This window comes from Protopterus annectens, chromosome 15.part0, assembly GCF_019279795.1.
Source record: "Protopterus annectens isolate FY-2018-M chromosome 15.part0, PAN1.0, whole genome shotgun sequence".
Taxonomy (NCBI): domain Eukaryota; kingdom Metazoa; phylum Chordata; order Ceratodontiformes; family Protopteridae; genus Protopterus; species Protopterus annectens.
The window spans coordinates 105,438,646-105,454,396 of record NC_056749.1 but is presented as its reverse complement, the minus strand read 5'-3'; the positions used below and the strand labels follow the sequence as shown (position 1 = coordinate 105,454,396).

The 15,751-nt window shown below is 41.7% G+C and overlaps 1 protein-coding gene across 5 annotated transcripts in view; it reads left to right on the top strand.

Annotated features, from left to right (window-relative positions):
* The window catches only part of KLF8 (Kruppel like factor 8), a 695,632-nt gene that overhangs the window by 518,425 nt on the left and 161,456 nt on the right, over positions 1 to 15,751 (top strand). For all 5 annotated transcript variants that reach the window (XM_044057426.1, XM_044057423.1, XM_044057425.1 and 2 more), the window contains one exon: positions 1,518 to 1,626. In XM_044057426.1, coding sequence (XP_043913361.1) covers positions 1,518 to 1,626 — 109 coding nt within the window. The remainder of the gene's footprint in view (positions 1 to 1,517; positions 1,627 to 15,751) is intronic.

The following is a 15,751-nucleotide window of genomic DNA, read 5'->3' as shown; positions in this document are numbered from 1 at the left end:
TATTTGTACAAAGCTGTAAGGGAGGCTAATCCTTAGCCCCACCCCTGCTCCTGCCCAAAACAATGATGACATGTCAGTCAGACTGTAGACTAGTACTGATTAACTATCCCTTTTAGCACTGTGTCCGTTGCACAAATTCCTTATGTTTGAATGCAAGACTATGCGTTTTATGGGGTAGAAATCCTATCTGCCCCTTGTTGTAATTCTTTAGTTTCTCTTTGTTACTGTTTCATGTCCATTTTGGTGACATATTTTCTTGTCAGCAGTGGTCAAGGCTACGTGCACAGCGTGGTCTTCAAAACTTTCACTTAATGATACCACTGAAGTGACTTGTTCTAGGACTAGTGATGATACCACTGAAGTGACTTGTTCTAGGACTAGTGATGATACCACCGAAGTGACTTGTTCTACGAGTGGTGATGATACTACTGAAGTGACTTGTTCTAGGACTGGTGATGATACCACTGGAATTGACTCGTTCTAGGACTAGTCATACCACTGAAGTGACTTGTTCTAGGACTAGTGATGATACCACTGGAATTGACTTGTTCTAGGACTAGTCATACCACTGCAGTGACTTGTTCTAGGACTGGTGATGATACCACTGAAGTAACTTGTTCTAGGACTGGTGATAACACTGGAAGTGACTTGTTCTAGGATTAGTCATACCACTGAAGTGACTTGTTCTAGGACTAGTGATGATACCACTGGAAGTGACTTGTTCTTGGACTAGTCATACCACTGAAGTGACTTGTTCTAGGACTGGTGATGATACCACTGAAGTGACTTGTTCTAGGACTGGTGATGATACTGCCTTGCTGATCACTATGCATAGTCTGATTATGGATGCCTGACACCGAAGGGCTTACCATTCATGGAAACATAACCTGAAACTGGAATCATTCACTTGTGCTTTGACATATGACACCACATTTAAGAAATGTAAACCCCTCAATAGCTGCCTGTATTTTTCACTATGTTCATCAGAGACCGTTTGCATCGGACAACAGAGAAAGGCATTACCTTGTTCCCCATGTCTTTCAGAACACTGTCACATCATGCCATAAGTAGAGGTCCTAAAGGTATTTTAATTTTATTTGGAAACAAAAGCGTAAAAGACATCTATAGTTGAAGAGTGACATGGTAATTTGTTATATAGTCTCTTAAGCTGAGGAGTGACATGATCATTAGTGTTGTCCAGTTTGAATCTGACCTTACTTTTCTTGGGTTTAGGTAACCTGTGGCCTTATTTACAGACCTAGCCTACTTATTGCAGTACAATATGGGTTAGTCATCGTACTCTAGCTTGGCTGATTTAGACAAAGTTATTAGGTGAAAATAGTCTGTTATGAGAAGTCCATTGAAGCAGGGTTCTTTGAGACCTTCTTTGTTTGCAGACCAAAGACCAGGTATTTCTCTGGATCAGTTGCACTCATCTGTTTACTTTTGTGTTAGAAATTAATTTCAAGTTAAAACATCTTTGATTTCCAGTTCTTTTTTTTTTTTTTTTTTTGTAGTAACCATTGAGCCAAATTCGATGTCTCCTGTGGAGGTCAACAGTGACAGCGACGACAGCCTGATAGAGATGGAGCCACCTCCCTACCAGGATATGCGGGATTCCAGAGAGTAAGTAGTGCCAGCTAGATTTGCCTTTCACCACCTGTTTTGTGTCCTTAGAGTAGGTGACCTTGGATTTATCACAGGGAAGATTGAATTTGTGCCCCAAACCATACAGATGCTGCCAGGTGCACCACAGAATTGCCTATAGCAAATTACTGCAAATTTAAGCATAAGAATTAAAAATAAAATGTGGCAATTTTTCAGGTGTTTGCAGTCATGGATCTGAGGCATTCTGTTTGCAATGAAACACAATATAGCACTGTGCAATAAAGTATGTAGCAATGATAATCCTTTTCTTACCTTTTTAATTAGCATGTTTTCCTTATGTTAGTTGCTTATTCTCCTTTTGTATCACAAAAGATACCCCAACCCAAATGAGAGCAGTGTACTCACCATCCACTGCTTTGATTGGCTAGGTTTGCTGCAGCTCTTGAGCCCAGGTTAATGATAGGGGACCTATCCCAAGCCGCTAGTGTGAAAGGAGGACAAATGTATCAATATACTTACAGCACTTAATAACATTTAACTGTGCAAAGATGTGCTGGAGAATCTTTAGTACCCTTTTCTCTATGTCAGTATTAACCATGTGTTTTCAGGTCATTGTCCAAGCTAAATCCTGTATTGATGTTCCTCGTGCTATGCTGCTGCATTCATCACACTTGGGTTATCTGCCGTCAGGCGGTCCCGCAGTCGGCCTGAATTCCAAAGCCTTGGTCCGGCGTTGGTTGTCGTCGCTTCTTCCCTGACGTCAGTGCGGCAGGGGTATAAAAGAGGCAGCCGACACCATTTTCTCCAGTCTTTCTTGCCGTGCGGTGCCCGAAGCAGAAACAGTTCGCAAGTGCCGGTCGGCCAGCTCCTGAGAGTTTTGAACAGAATTTCAGCCGAAGTCTTCTATAAAGCTAAGTACCCCGTTGGGGAAACTTTTCTTGCCTCAGACCGATGTCAGACAAAGTTAATAATTGTATTTCTTGTGGGAAGCAAATACCTCTTAAGGATTTTCATTCTTATTATATTCCTTGCCTAGGCCCAGACCACGACGTTTCTGATTGTCGGTTTTGCGCTAGGTTCAAAAAGCGCACTATTAAGCGTCGGGCTCATACCGCCAGACATTATTTTGGCAGAAAATTCAACTACATTATGTCGTCGGAACCTCCGACTACCCCTTTGTTTAAAAAACGCAAGAAGAAAGACCGGCAGCCTAGACCTAGACCAGAATCCGAGGTCTCGGTTAGGCCTGCCGCCGGATCTTCGGTACTCAGTGAGGCACCTACGCCGCCCCTGACTACCGCAGATTTAGAAAATACAACTACCTCTCAGTCAGAATCTACTGGGCCACTGGAACCGGTTCCTCCTCAACTCGCAGATGCCAGCCCTGGTGGCGATTTGGAGACTCTGGACAGGCCTTCGGTTTCAGAAGGCGTTTTTAAACCGACGACTCTTTCCATTAAGTCATACGCTAAGCTTCCAAAGGTTAAGAAACCGAGTCCACAGACTCCCATACAGACCCCTATGCCTGAAAAACAAATGCTCAAAATGGCGGAGGACCTGATTATCCTTATCAGGGAGTCCCAGCCCCCTCCTGACAAAAGGCCTAGACTGGAGGAAGATTTACCTCCATCTGACCAGGAATCAATTTCCTCAGCAGACTCTGAAGAACAGGATTACCCCTTCCCTCTCTATGAAGACTCAGATGCTGAGGAGTCTATTCCTTCTGTTTCCCCCCTGAAGACTCTTTTGGGGAAACCCTGCACACCATGAGAGAGCATTTCCACTGGGAAGGACAAGATTACTCTGACTCCAAGAAAAGACTCCGTGAGTTTCTTCTTTTGCCTCAGCACAGACCCCTAGCCATTCCACCTGTTTTGGACATTCTGGATGATGTCTACACTGAATCCAGTCTAAATCCAGATTCCTTACCTCCAGCACCACCTAAACCTGACAGATACTATCGAGTCCCTGACTCTCACAAGTTTTTATATAAAAGCCCTGCTGCAGACCCAGAAACCATTTCCCAGGGTCCCAAAGGGGTTAAGGCCTCTACTGCTAAGAATCCACTACCTGTGGAAAGAGATTCCAGGGTATTAGAAAGATGGGGGGGGGGGAGTGTTTACCTCTACCAACTTGGCCATGAGGGCATTAAACTGCCAATTTCACATGATTAAATACCAGCAGTACTTGCTTAATCAGTTAAAACAGAAAATGATCCCTCAAACAGATCAACTAGATTTCAAAGGGATGCAAGATTTGTTGCATGCAGCAGAACAAGTGGGAAAACATACCTTGCAGTGTGGTTTTGATTCTTTGGAGGCCTCATGTAGAGCAGCAGTCACAGGGTCTGTAATAGTGCATGCTTGGCTAAAAGAGCAGACCTTACCAGAACATGTCAAAGCAAAGTTACTGGATGCTCCACTGCAAAAGGATGCGTTATTTGGTGTCAAAGCAGAGAAAGTTTTAAAGAAGATGGAAGAAAAGGCAAAATCAATGCAAACAGTTAAAGATTTTTTACAGGTACAACCTTCTCGCTTCAGCAGAAACTGGCCATCAAAAAACTGGTCCTTTCCTGCTTCAGACAGACCCCAAAGGGGCAGGTACAGACGCCCTAGGGGCAGAGGCCAGGCACAGGGTACCTTCAGGCCTAGACAATGGCAAACAACAACTCAAAGAGGGGGAGACGACAGATCTCAACCTTTCAGAAAACCAACTCAATGACTTTCCTCTTCGCCTGCCAAGCATAATTGCCCAGGCAGCACCTCTAGGTGGAAAACTGGCTCTTTTCCCACTAAACTGGCACATCATAACAAAGGACAAATGGGTACTGGATATTATTACCCGAGGCTACAGATTTCATTTTCACACTTTACCACGGATGAGAGGCATGCCAAATCTGCCAACAAACCAATGGGCAGAGGCACAAAAACAAATTTCAGCTCTCATGAACATGAACGCAATTCAAAAGGTACCTGCAAAAGAGCAAGGTCAAGGATTTTACTCAAGACTATTTCTAGTACCAAGAAAGGACAAAGCCTGGAGACCCATCTTAGACCTTTCAATTCTAAACACTTACCTGGACATTCCCAAATTCAAAATGCTCACACTACAGCAGCTTCTTCCCATGCTGGGCAAGGAGTCTTGGCTGGTAACGTTGGACCTCCAAGAGGCATACCTGCATGTCCCTATCAGACAAGATTGCAGAAGATACCTCAGATTTTTGGCAGTCACAATGCATTATCAATTCTCTGCATTAGCCTTTGGCTTATCTACTGCGCCCAGAGTATTCACGAAATGCCTGGCATCAGTAATTGCATACTGCAGACAGCGAGGAATACAAATTTATCCATATCTGGATGACTGCCTGATCCAAGCGGACAGAAAAGACATCCTCCTACAGCATCTGGCATTTGTGACAAAGTTGCTAAGTTGCCTAGGGTGCACAGTAAACAAAATGAAGTCAAAACTAATACCCTCACAAGATATAATTTTCCTGGGTGCCAGCTTGAATACAACGACCCAGATGGCTTACCTCACGCCAGACAAACAAAAACAACTGGCTCAGTACTTCAAAAACATGGCAACTTCTACCCAGCTCACTGCAAGGAAATTCTTGCAGGCATTGGGGTACATGGCATCCTGCATTCAACTAATTGCATATGCAAGGCTACATATGAGAAAACTACAATGGTACCTAAAAAGTGTATGGTCCCAGCACAGACACAGCCTCAAAGCAACTATAACTCTCATTCCCTGCCTTCAAAAAGAGTTTCTATGGTGGGCTCAAGCATGCCAAGCAAACAAGGGCCTTCCTTTTGTCTCACCTCCACCAAACCAAACCTTGACAACAGATTCATCAGACTATGCCTGGGGTGCACACATGGCAGGACAATGCATACAGGGCAAATGGTCTGCAAACCAAAGGCAGCTACACATCAATCAAAAGGAGATGCTAGCTGTAAAAAATGCACTAACAGCCTTCAAGGACCTTTTGCATCCAGGACAACTTCTAATAAGGACGGACAACACCACAGTTATGTGGTACATAAACAAGGAGGGACGCACTCCTACCCACTATGCAGACAGGCAATGGATTTGTGGAACACAGCATTAATTTACCAAGTACAACTGCAAGCACAATTCCTGCCAGGAAAAGAAAACATTTTGGCAGACAAATTAAGCAGAAATTTGACAGACCCTCACAAGTAGAGACTACACCCACAAGTATTCTCAATGATAACTCAAAGGTGGGGACCGCCAGACATAGATCAGTTTGCTTCAACCAGCAACTGCCAGCTATCTAGCTGCATGGAAAATACCTTAAATTATCAAACGACACTTTTCTCAAAGGACATCCAGAATGTCATTTTTGAGGCCAGGAGGCCCAGCACCAGAAAAACTTACTCGGACAAATGGAAAAGATTTTGTGTATGGAACCAGGCTAGAAGCCTAAATCCTGGTATCCCAAATATTCCGCACATACTCCAATATCTAACTGAGCTGCTACACAAAGACCTTTCCTTCTCATCCATAAAGATCCATGCTCCAGCCATTTCAGCTCAATATGATACGGTTCCACCCATTTTCTCTCATCCTTTGCCAAGGCAGTTTCTCAGAGGGGCAAAAAATATAAGACCCCCCCCAGAAAACCACCTACTCCAACTTGGGATGTAAATTTTGTTCTGGAAAAGTTAACACTTCCTCCTTTCGAACCAGCCTTTTCAGCAGAGCTCCAATACTTGTCATGGAAGACAGTCCTGCTGCTAGCTATCACCTCAGCATGCAGAGTCTCAGAACTGCAGGCCCTTATGGCAGTGGAACCTTTCATTATTTTCCATCAGGACAGAGTATCTTTATGCACCAACCCTTCTTTCCTGCCAAAGGTAGTATCCAGTGTGGCTCTCAATCAGACCATACACTTGCGCACCTTTTATCCGATCCCACAGAATAAAGGAGAAAGACTCCTTCACTCTTTGGACATTCACAGACAACTACGTTATTTGGACAGGACAAAGGCCTTCAGAAAATCTGACCATCTCCTTGTATCCTATGCACCAGGCTCAGAAGGAAAGGCTATTTCAAAGCAGACCATCTCCAAATGGATAGCACATTGCATCCGCTTTTGCTACTCACACCACGGGAAAGCAATGCCTGCTAGTATTAGGTCTCACTCTACCAGGGCTACAGCAACATCAGCAGCCTTCCTCCGAGGAGTCCCAATCAAGGACATTCTAGAGGCAGCTACCTGTAGTTCAGTGCACACCTTCACCAAGCAATTACCACCTTCCTCTGTACTCAAAAACCAGAGCTGGGTTTGCCACTGCAGTTCTGCAGGGCATCTTAGCTGTACCTAACCCAGTTTAGCTCCTACCTCCCAACCATAGCTTTGGGACTCCACCCAAGTGTGATGACTGCAGCAGCATAGCACGATGAACATAGTACAGTTTTGTACCTACCATAAATGTAGATGTTCGAGTGGTTATGCTGGTTACCCTCCCTCCATCCCCTCTTTCTAACAAGACCTTTTCTTATACCTCCATTTTCTTACAAGGCCTTTTCTTAGAACTCCATGTACTTCAGCCTTTGGGATGCATGTCTATATGGTGTATTTGCTTACAACTAGTTCCATTGTTTTGCACTAAGGTATGTTTGCAAGCTTCTTATTTTGCCTTCTTAGTTTGGGGGCACCTGACATCTGGGGCAAGAAAAACTGAAGAAAATGGTGTCGGTTGCCTCTTTTATACCCCTGCTGCACTGACGTCAGGGAAGAACCGACAACAACCGACGCCAGACCAAGGCTTTGGAATTCAGGCCGACTGCGGGACCGCCTGACAGCAGATAACCCAAGTGTGATGACTGCAGCAGCATAACCATTCGAACATCTACATTTATGGTAGGTACAAAACTGTACTTTTTGCTTAGTTCAGAGATGGAGTAGTCTGAACTAAATTTTCATTGCCACTGCAGCTGACCGAGGAGGTTGGTGCTAAAAGTGTTGAGAGAAAAGAGGAAGTCCTACAGTTGAAATGCATTAACCCTTAACTTAGCTCAAGAATCAACAAAAAAAGACAAAATATAATGAGTTAAATAACCAGCCAGGGGCATATTTTAAATACTGTTATACAGCTTTGTGTTAGTATGCATTTTCTGAAAAAAGTGAAATCTGAAAAGCTAACGTCTGTCATTATTTAGTGATTGCAACCCTCAAAGATTTGCAAGAAAAATCAACACATTTTTTTCAAGGAACAGACCAAAAATATGAGACAAAACTGAGGGCATTCTGCATATTCTCTGACAGTTGAATGCTGTCTGAGCACCAGATGTGTTGTAATTGTGGTCATTAAGCAGCTCAGAAGAAAAAGCAATAACCCATAGAATAATATAGCCAGGAATACATTCTCGTGAGGGGCACTTTTCTTATAAATAACTGCTACTAATTTAAGTATCACCTACAGCATTTGTATGTATTCTTACTCCCCCCCTCCTTCTGTGTAACTTTAGTGACCTTGCAACTTACATAAGAATTTAGGGAAATATCTTGGTAAAATTACTGTAAAATTATGGGGGCTGAGGTCAAAACCTGGGCTTATGGACTACTGTATTAGAACAGGGGTTGTGGGTCATGATCTCATGGCCCAGCAGTTCAGTTACTGTAGAAAAATTGACAAAGTTCTAAATATTCTAAATGAAATTGCCCCTATCAGAACTAAGAGAGTAAAATTTAATCCAACTCCATGGCTATTGAAAAAGTCTAAACAATTAATGAGTCAACGGGACAGGGTTTGATGATACTGGAAGCAGAACTAAACTGTAGCTAACCTAAATAGTAAAAGCATCTGAGAAACTCTGCCAAAAGCAAAATCAAATTAGACAAAAAAAAAAAAAAAAAAAAAGTTGTCACACAAACCTCAAGTCAACTGAAAGTTATTCTGGTCTTCCGTCAACCAGCTCCTTAACACAGGTCAGTCTATGAAGCCAACATCCTCCCTAAGTAATCACTCTGAAAGCATCATCAGCCAATTCAACTCACATTTCATCAATGCAGTAACATCTATACTAAAAATCACAGACCCAAACCCTTCCCCATCCTGTGAACCTCCTCAACATACTAATAAACTGTGTCTGCAGGTGACTCCCTCTACTTCTTCTCCAAAGTCTGCAACTCCATCCTACAAATTCATAATCTCTTAATCTTTAAACAACATCTGGTGGAGATGTGGTCATATTCATGCCATTCACCAGAGTAATACCTCAACTCCTTAATACACACAAAACCTAATCCTTCAAGTAACTTGTGTCCACCCATACAAAATGCTTCTTTGACATCTTTTAACTACCCTCTTCTGGCTATCTGTTCTTTTCCTACACAGATTTCCCAAACCTCCCTTTCCATACCTTTTCACTAATCCTTGTCTCTGACACACATCAAACGTGTTCACTATGATCTTCTGTCTTTCATTTCCATGTCCTTGTATGTCTTTACTCCCATCCTGTGCACTTCATAATCTACTTTTCTGTCTTAAAATCAGTAAGACAGAAGTACAATGTGGTAGCCCTGCATCTGCTTACCATCCTCCTCCTGTATCTTGCAAACTACTCCTATACTCCTAGCCTCTCTTACTCCACCTGTAGCAGCCAGGTCATTCCGCTATGAACACTGGATATAAGCTTAAACCTAGAAACCAGTGTGAATAATGTTCTTTGCACTGTAGTTCCTCTACTGATTTTTTCTTGTTTGCTCACACACATCTTAATCTCTTCTGTCTCTTACTATTGAATATTCAAGATCTTTGGTTAATAATCCTAACACATGCAGTGCAAATAAGGTATTTCTGTAGTGCAACAGCTGTAGTTCTTCATGTTTAAGATGCATCCTTTTTCCCTTTTGGCTTAATTAAGACTACCTTGTCATGTGTGTAACATTCGCTTTGGTCATTTAACCATTATCTGATCACTGTTACTAATACTTGTATTGCACATGTACTTCTCACTCTTACTGTAACCTTTTGTAAACTTAATGTTTGTATTTTGTGTGGAGCTGTTCTCCCTGCTCCTCTGCTGAAAAAGGGCCTTGTGCCAGGTCAGACTATCCTGGTACACAAATGTCAAAAAATAGTGGTCACTCACTCATGCTGTCCCCTTAGAGAGAGACTTGTACGTCTGTATTTTTTATGTTGATATGTCAGTATTTTAGATACCCTTATGATAGTACTGATTGAGCATGTCACAAGTCCTAATATGTCTCTACATCTAATTAGACTATTTTATTTCTGTGCTTTTTTTTTGTCCTGTGCCTTCTGACTATCAAATTCTGTGGTGGGACTAAAGCCTAGTTATTCTCTTGCATCAAGTATCAGCCCCATAGGTGAGAGCAGTCATGAAAGTGCCTTCTACTCCCAACCAATTCCAATAAATCCATCCTTTGCTGTGGAGGCGACATTATCGTCCCAGCACCCTTAGGGTCTGTCTTCATCTTCCCAGGCTGGAGCCATTAGTCCTTCTGAATGGATCCTAATTATCTCCAAGTCAAGGAACTACACAGGACTTTCTCTCCCCACTGTTATTCCACTTGTGTTAGGGCATCGACTAAAGGGTGTGCTTATCTGTAATACATAACCCCACTCTTGGTGGAGGCTGTAAGCCTCCGCATTACTGTGAGGGTGTATTATTCTGGGGGACTTAAACATAGATTGGTTCACCTGTATATCAGAACCACCAAGTAATCTAATAAATCTCCATGGCTACCAGCAGCTAGTCCAAATTCCAACTAGATGTGATAAAAAATGTAAAAGGGAATCCATCCTTGACTGGGTCCTAACTAACAACCCCACATTGTACCCTCACACAGGCAGTCTCTCAGACACCTTAAGTGACCACAACATAATATACTTTATACGTAGTAGAACAAGCATATGCAAAACCACTAGCTATATATCCACTAGAAACACAAAAAAATTATCTCCTGAGGTCTTCAACACTTTACTCTGTAACTGTGACTGGACCCCCCTAAAAACCCTCCCACTTGACCAGACTGTAGCATATTTCAACAAAACATTTCTACAACACCTAGACACTGTCGCTCCATTGCGCAAAATCAAGGTTAGAACCTCTACAAACATCTGGCTCAGTAAAGAAACCAAACAAATCCTCAAGTCCAGAGACACTGCCTGGCTTTACTGTCAAAAAAACAAAGAAACACAAAGCCTAACTACCAAGAACTGCGCAACCATGCAAAAAAATGCATTAGGCTGGACAAAAAATCCTACTACACAACATTACAAACTAAATTTTTTTCTTCTTTTTTGTTGTTTGTTAACATTGTTTAAACTGTGTGGAGCTTTTCTCCCCGGGCCTCTACAGAAAATGGACATATATCCAGCTAGACTAGCCCGGTCAACAAATGTAAAATAAAATAAAAAAAATAAAATAAAATAAATACCAACACAACCCACAAAAATTTTGGAAAAATGTAAACCAGCTACTAAAATCCACCAAAAAGGCTACCCCCAAACCAACCACCCCTGACACTAAAGTTCCCATCAAAACACAGTTCATCTCCCACTTTGTGAACTCAATTCTATCCTTAGTATCACAGGACAGTTCCTTCCTCACTACCCCCCCCCAACACAAATAACACTAATACTAGCTTTACCCTCAAAACAGTTTCCACCACTTCAATCAAAAGCATGCTCTCCAAACTAAAAACCTCATCAACAGCAGCCGACCTACTCCCCAGCTATTTCTTGAAACTCACAGCAGATGCTATTGCTATCCCAGTCTCCACTCTCATAAACAGATCAATTGTTGAAAACTATGTGCCCAAACTCTGGAAAATATCCTGTTATACCCATACATAAAGGCGGGCCTCCACTGAACTTAATAACTACAGACCCATTGCTTTACTCTCCCCCCTGGCCAAAATCCTAGAAAAATGCATCCATACCCAGATGCTAAACTATCTCCTAGACAGCAACATCCTGTCACCTACTCAGCATGGTTTCAGATCTGCTCATAGTACCACTACAGCCCTCCTCTGCTTCACAGACACAGTAACCGTCTCAAAAATGAAAGCCTACAAGTGTCAACTCTTTTTTGGATATGTCCAAAGGATTTGACACAGACTCACACCAAATCCTGCTAAACAAACTAAACCAATATCATCTATCAAATTCCACTCTTACCTGGTTCCAAAGCTACTTAACTGACAGGTACCAAGCTGTGAAATGGGAAAATTCTCTCTCTCCTCAGCTGCCCATAACTATAGGAGTCCCACAAGGTTCTATCTTAGGACCAGTGCTACTCACAGTCTTCACAAATGACCTCTATACCTCCACACAGCATGCATCTATAATTCAGTATGCAGATGACACTACCTTAATCTGTGCTGCACAAAACATTCCCACCCTCCTGCAAACAACTCAACTAGCATTCTCTGACGTTGAAAAGTACCTTACCAAAGCCCAACTTATCCTCAATCCAAAGAAAACTCAGCTTATGATTATAACCAGTTCTAACAAAAACACTAACAGTCAATTCACTATCTACTCCACTAATGCTACTCCAATTGCTCCAGTGGCACAGGCTAAGCTATTGGGAATAACCATAGACTCCCACCTAAAATTTGCTAGTCATCTCAACTTAACTATTAAAAAAGTACATGCCAAACTGGGGTCGCTCTACCGCATCAAACCATTTCTTACAAACAACACAAGATCAGCCTTGCTTGCTCCCAATTTCTATCCACCCTACTCTATGCATCTCCCATTCTGACTAATCTCAACAAAACTGAACTAAGCAAAATGGAAGCCTGCTATAACAGAATTGCCTGCTTAGCTGCAAATTGCTCATATAGAGCTAATCACTGTACTGCTTTGAGACAGCTCCACTGGCTTGAACTGCCCAACCTCCTAATCTACAATCAGCTCTGCCTGTGTCATTCTATCTGTTACCTCCCCAATAAGTGTCCTGCCCTCAAAAACCTAGTACAACATCACTCAGCCAAAAGGCCTCTTAGATCATCAAGCAAACTACTACTAGAAGTCACCAACAGCTACAATAGCTTTGGAGATGCACTATATAGTAGTTCAGTGGCTAAAAAATGGAACTCTGTCCCTATAAGCAATCAAAACACATCATCCAAAGCCTCCTTTAAAGACCTCAGCAACATATCAAGGAAAGTTAGCAGTGCCATGATTGCTCCCCAGGCTAGTGAAAGCGGATAACACATACATACCAAATCTAGAGCACTTGATAATAGTTTTCAATCTTACTCACAAACACTGGCTAATCTGCAATGTATGTACTGTACCTGTGTACTATGTATGTATTCTACCTATGTTCCAAATTTCAGCTGTACACCACAAATCTATTAATTACCTTTATTTTTAAAATTAATATTTTTTTGTTTGTTCTCTCCACTGTAACTGTTTATGTGCCGCATACCACTGTAAAAACATGTCTCCTGTAATTTGTGTGTATACTGATCATGTCTAAATAACTAAATGTGTCTGTAATTTTTCTTTGTGGAGCTTTTCTCCCTGGGCCTCTGCTGAAAAAGGGCCTTTTCAGCTCAGTCAGACACCCCCGGTTAACAAATGTTAAATAAAAATAAAAAGTATTATGAGTATGAGCTCCTTGTGACCAGCATGCGAGTGCCAAATTTTGTTTTTCCCAGGAATGCCAGTTGTCTGTTATACAGGTCTCCATTTGCATGGGAGCATTGTTTCTGGGAATGCAGATGGCCATGGTGGTGCAGTGGTTAGCATTGTCACCACACAGCAAGAGGTTGTCCTGCTTGATTCTCTGCTGGAGTGCCTTCTCTGTGGAGTCTGCATGTCCTCCCTGTGGTTGAGTGAGTTTTAAAGACATGGAGGTAGATGTGTGTGCCTTCTGTGAAGGTTGGGCACCAGGCTGGCAACTCAACACCGTAAAAACTCCACTGCCAGTTAATCTGCCAACCGTTGATCTGCTGTAGTGACTCCTAATGGGAGAAGTCGAAAGATATTGAATACTTGTATCTGGGAATCCACAGTCCCTCTCACTGGATGAGCAGTATAACACTCATTTCCCATCATCCCTACCTAGATTTTCATGCCCATACTGCTATTTAAACTTGGGCTGTTTAAGGCACAGTCAGGGGCTCTAACCCTCTGTGTCATAGACAACGGGTTACAGCTAACTGAATTATGTTAGTTCGTGTTGTACATCCAGTTAAATTATGGTTAGGGTGACACCAGCCAGTCATGTAGCTGCTTCTAAAAATGAAGTTTGCCAGGCATAACAGGAAAAAAAGAGATGAGACTGCCAAACTCCAACCATTTACAAAAACTGCACGTTTTGGAAATATTAAGACATCAATTTGTTTTTGTTATATGGGGAAACCTAGTCTTTTCTGTAGTCTGTTCTACGTATAACATCACCTTCTGTACAGTGTGTATATTCCTGCCTTTGTGCCCAGATCATGGCTGAAAAGGGTTTTCAGTCTAGCCAATGTTCCTGGATAACAAATACAAATAAATTAGATAATAAAACTTGAACTCTGCAGTGTTGATAGATTTGTTGATGAGAATTTGTATAATTTATAGACAGGACATCATGTGAATCTGGTATAAGCACTGTCTCCCCTGATGAAAATCTTATTTCTTTATTTAGCAAATGTATAAATCTGTAATGTGTTTATAGTAAGGAAGAAACATTTTTAAAAATACGTGCATTGTGACTTGAAAAGATAATGGGAGTTAAAAACACTAAGGTACTTAAATGTGTCAGCAGTGTTTCTCCCCAGGTGGGATGAAACCAACACTAGCCTTTTAAATGATCCAAAAAGCAGGTGTCTTTATTGAAATTAATAAAGAATTCACATTGGTTAAAATGAGTAGTGATATTTGTTCTAATCCATTCTTCAGACTGGCAAAAGCTCCGCATCGCTAAATCGTCAGCATATATTAATGTCAGGCCATCGGTATCAATAACATTAATAACACTGAAGATGACCGGAGTCCTAAAACTGATCTCCAAGGAGCCCATTTTTTTGTCTGGAAATGAAGAAGCAATAATTTTATATCTCCAAGTACTGTAAGAACATGACTCCTTGCAGTTCTTCAAATGCAAAAATGGGTCCTTTATGAAGATCACAGATGTGCAGTTCATTTATAATCATTTGATGAGAAACTGAACCAAAGGCTTTAGTAATTATGATCCAGAGGAAAACAAACACTACCTGTACATTTCCCAGAGTGTTTCTTTTGAAAATTACACTTTCATCATGGAAGAGTTTGAAAGTAAATGTTTAATTGAAACAATGTAATTTTTTTTCAAGAAATTTAGACTGGCGATATAACACATTAGCCTGGCAGTGTCTGGAGAATTTGCTGATCTTGACTTTGGTGAAGGATTCACAAAAGATGAGTGGACATGGGCAGTCATTCCTAAATACAGTCCTGGGTATTGACTTAGTGTGTCTGTGATATTACATTGGGATGAAACAGCCAGGCATGAAATGACCTCCGGGTTGATAGCCTAGTAACCTCCTGTGGTCCTACGATGACTTTCATAAATCAAGAAGTTATCCTGATTTGATATTGGTATCAAATGATGTTAAGTTGTCTATCTCGCCTTCGTTCTTGCTGGTTGGGATCGGAGCCGATCCTCTGCTCCGACTCGGACATCTTATATAGCTTGAGAGCTGTTTACTGGCTCAAGGCCACTCCTTATTCCATGATGCCTAGCGATAGCTACCCAGATCTCATTTGCCGCTTCAGCTGCGAGGTGTCATTTTTCTGGCTCAGGCTCGTATACTTTCTTACTCTAGAAATATATTTTTTCAGTGTTTTATTGTTAATGTTTAGTCTTGTTTTTTGTGATAGCTAGTGTTTAGTTGTAGTATCCCTTCCTTTCTTGTAGAACCCGTTTAACTTAGAGTTCTTCCTGCCCCTGCCCCCTATCCTTTTCTTGTCAGGTTAGCCATTTAGGTTAGAGGCTTTCCTTCTACCTTTCTTTCATAGGTTAGCCATTTAAGTTAGAGGCTTTCCTATTTAAAAAAAAAAATCTTTAGCTATAGTCTTGTAGTACAGTGTGTTTTTTGTGTAGACTGTATTTTGCTTTGGTAGCTGTTGTGGTATTTCTTGTTTCCTTCTTTCAGGAT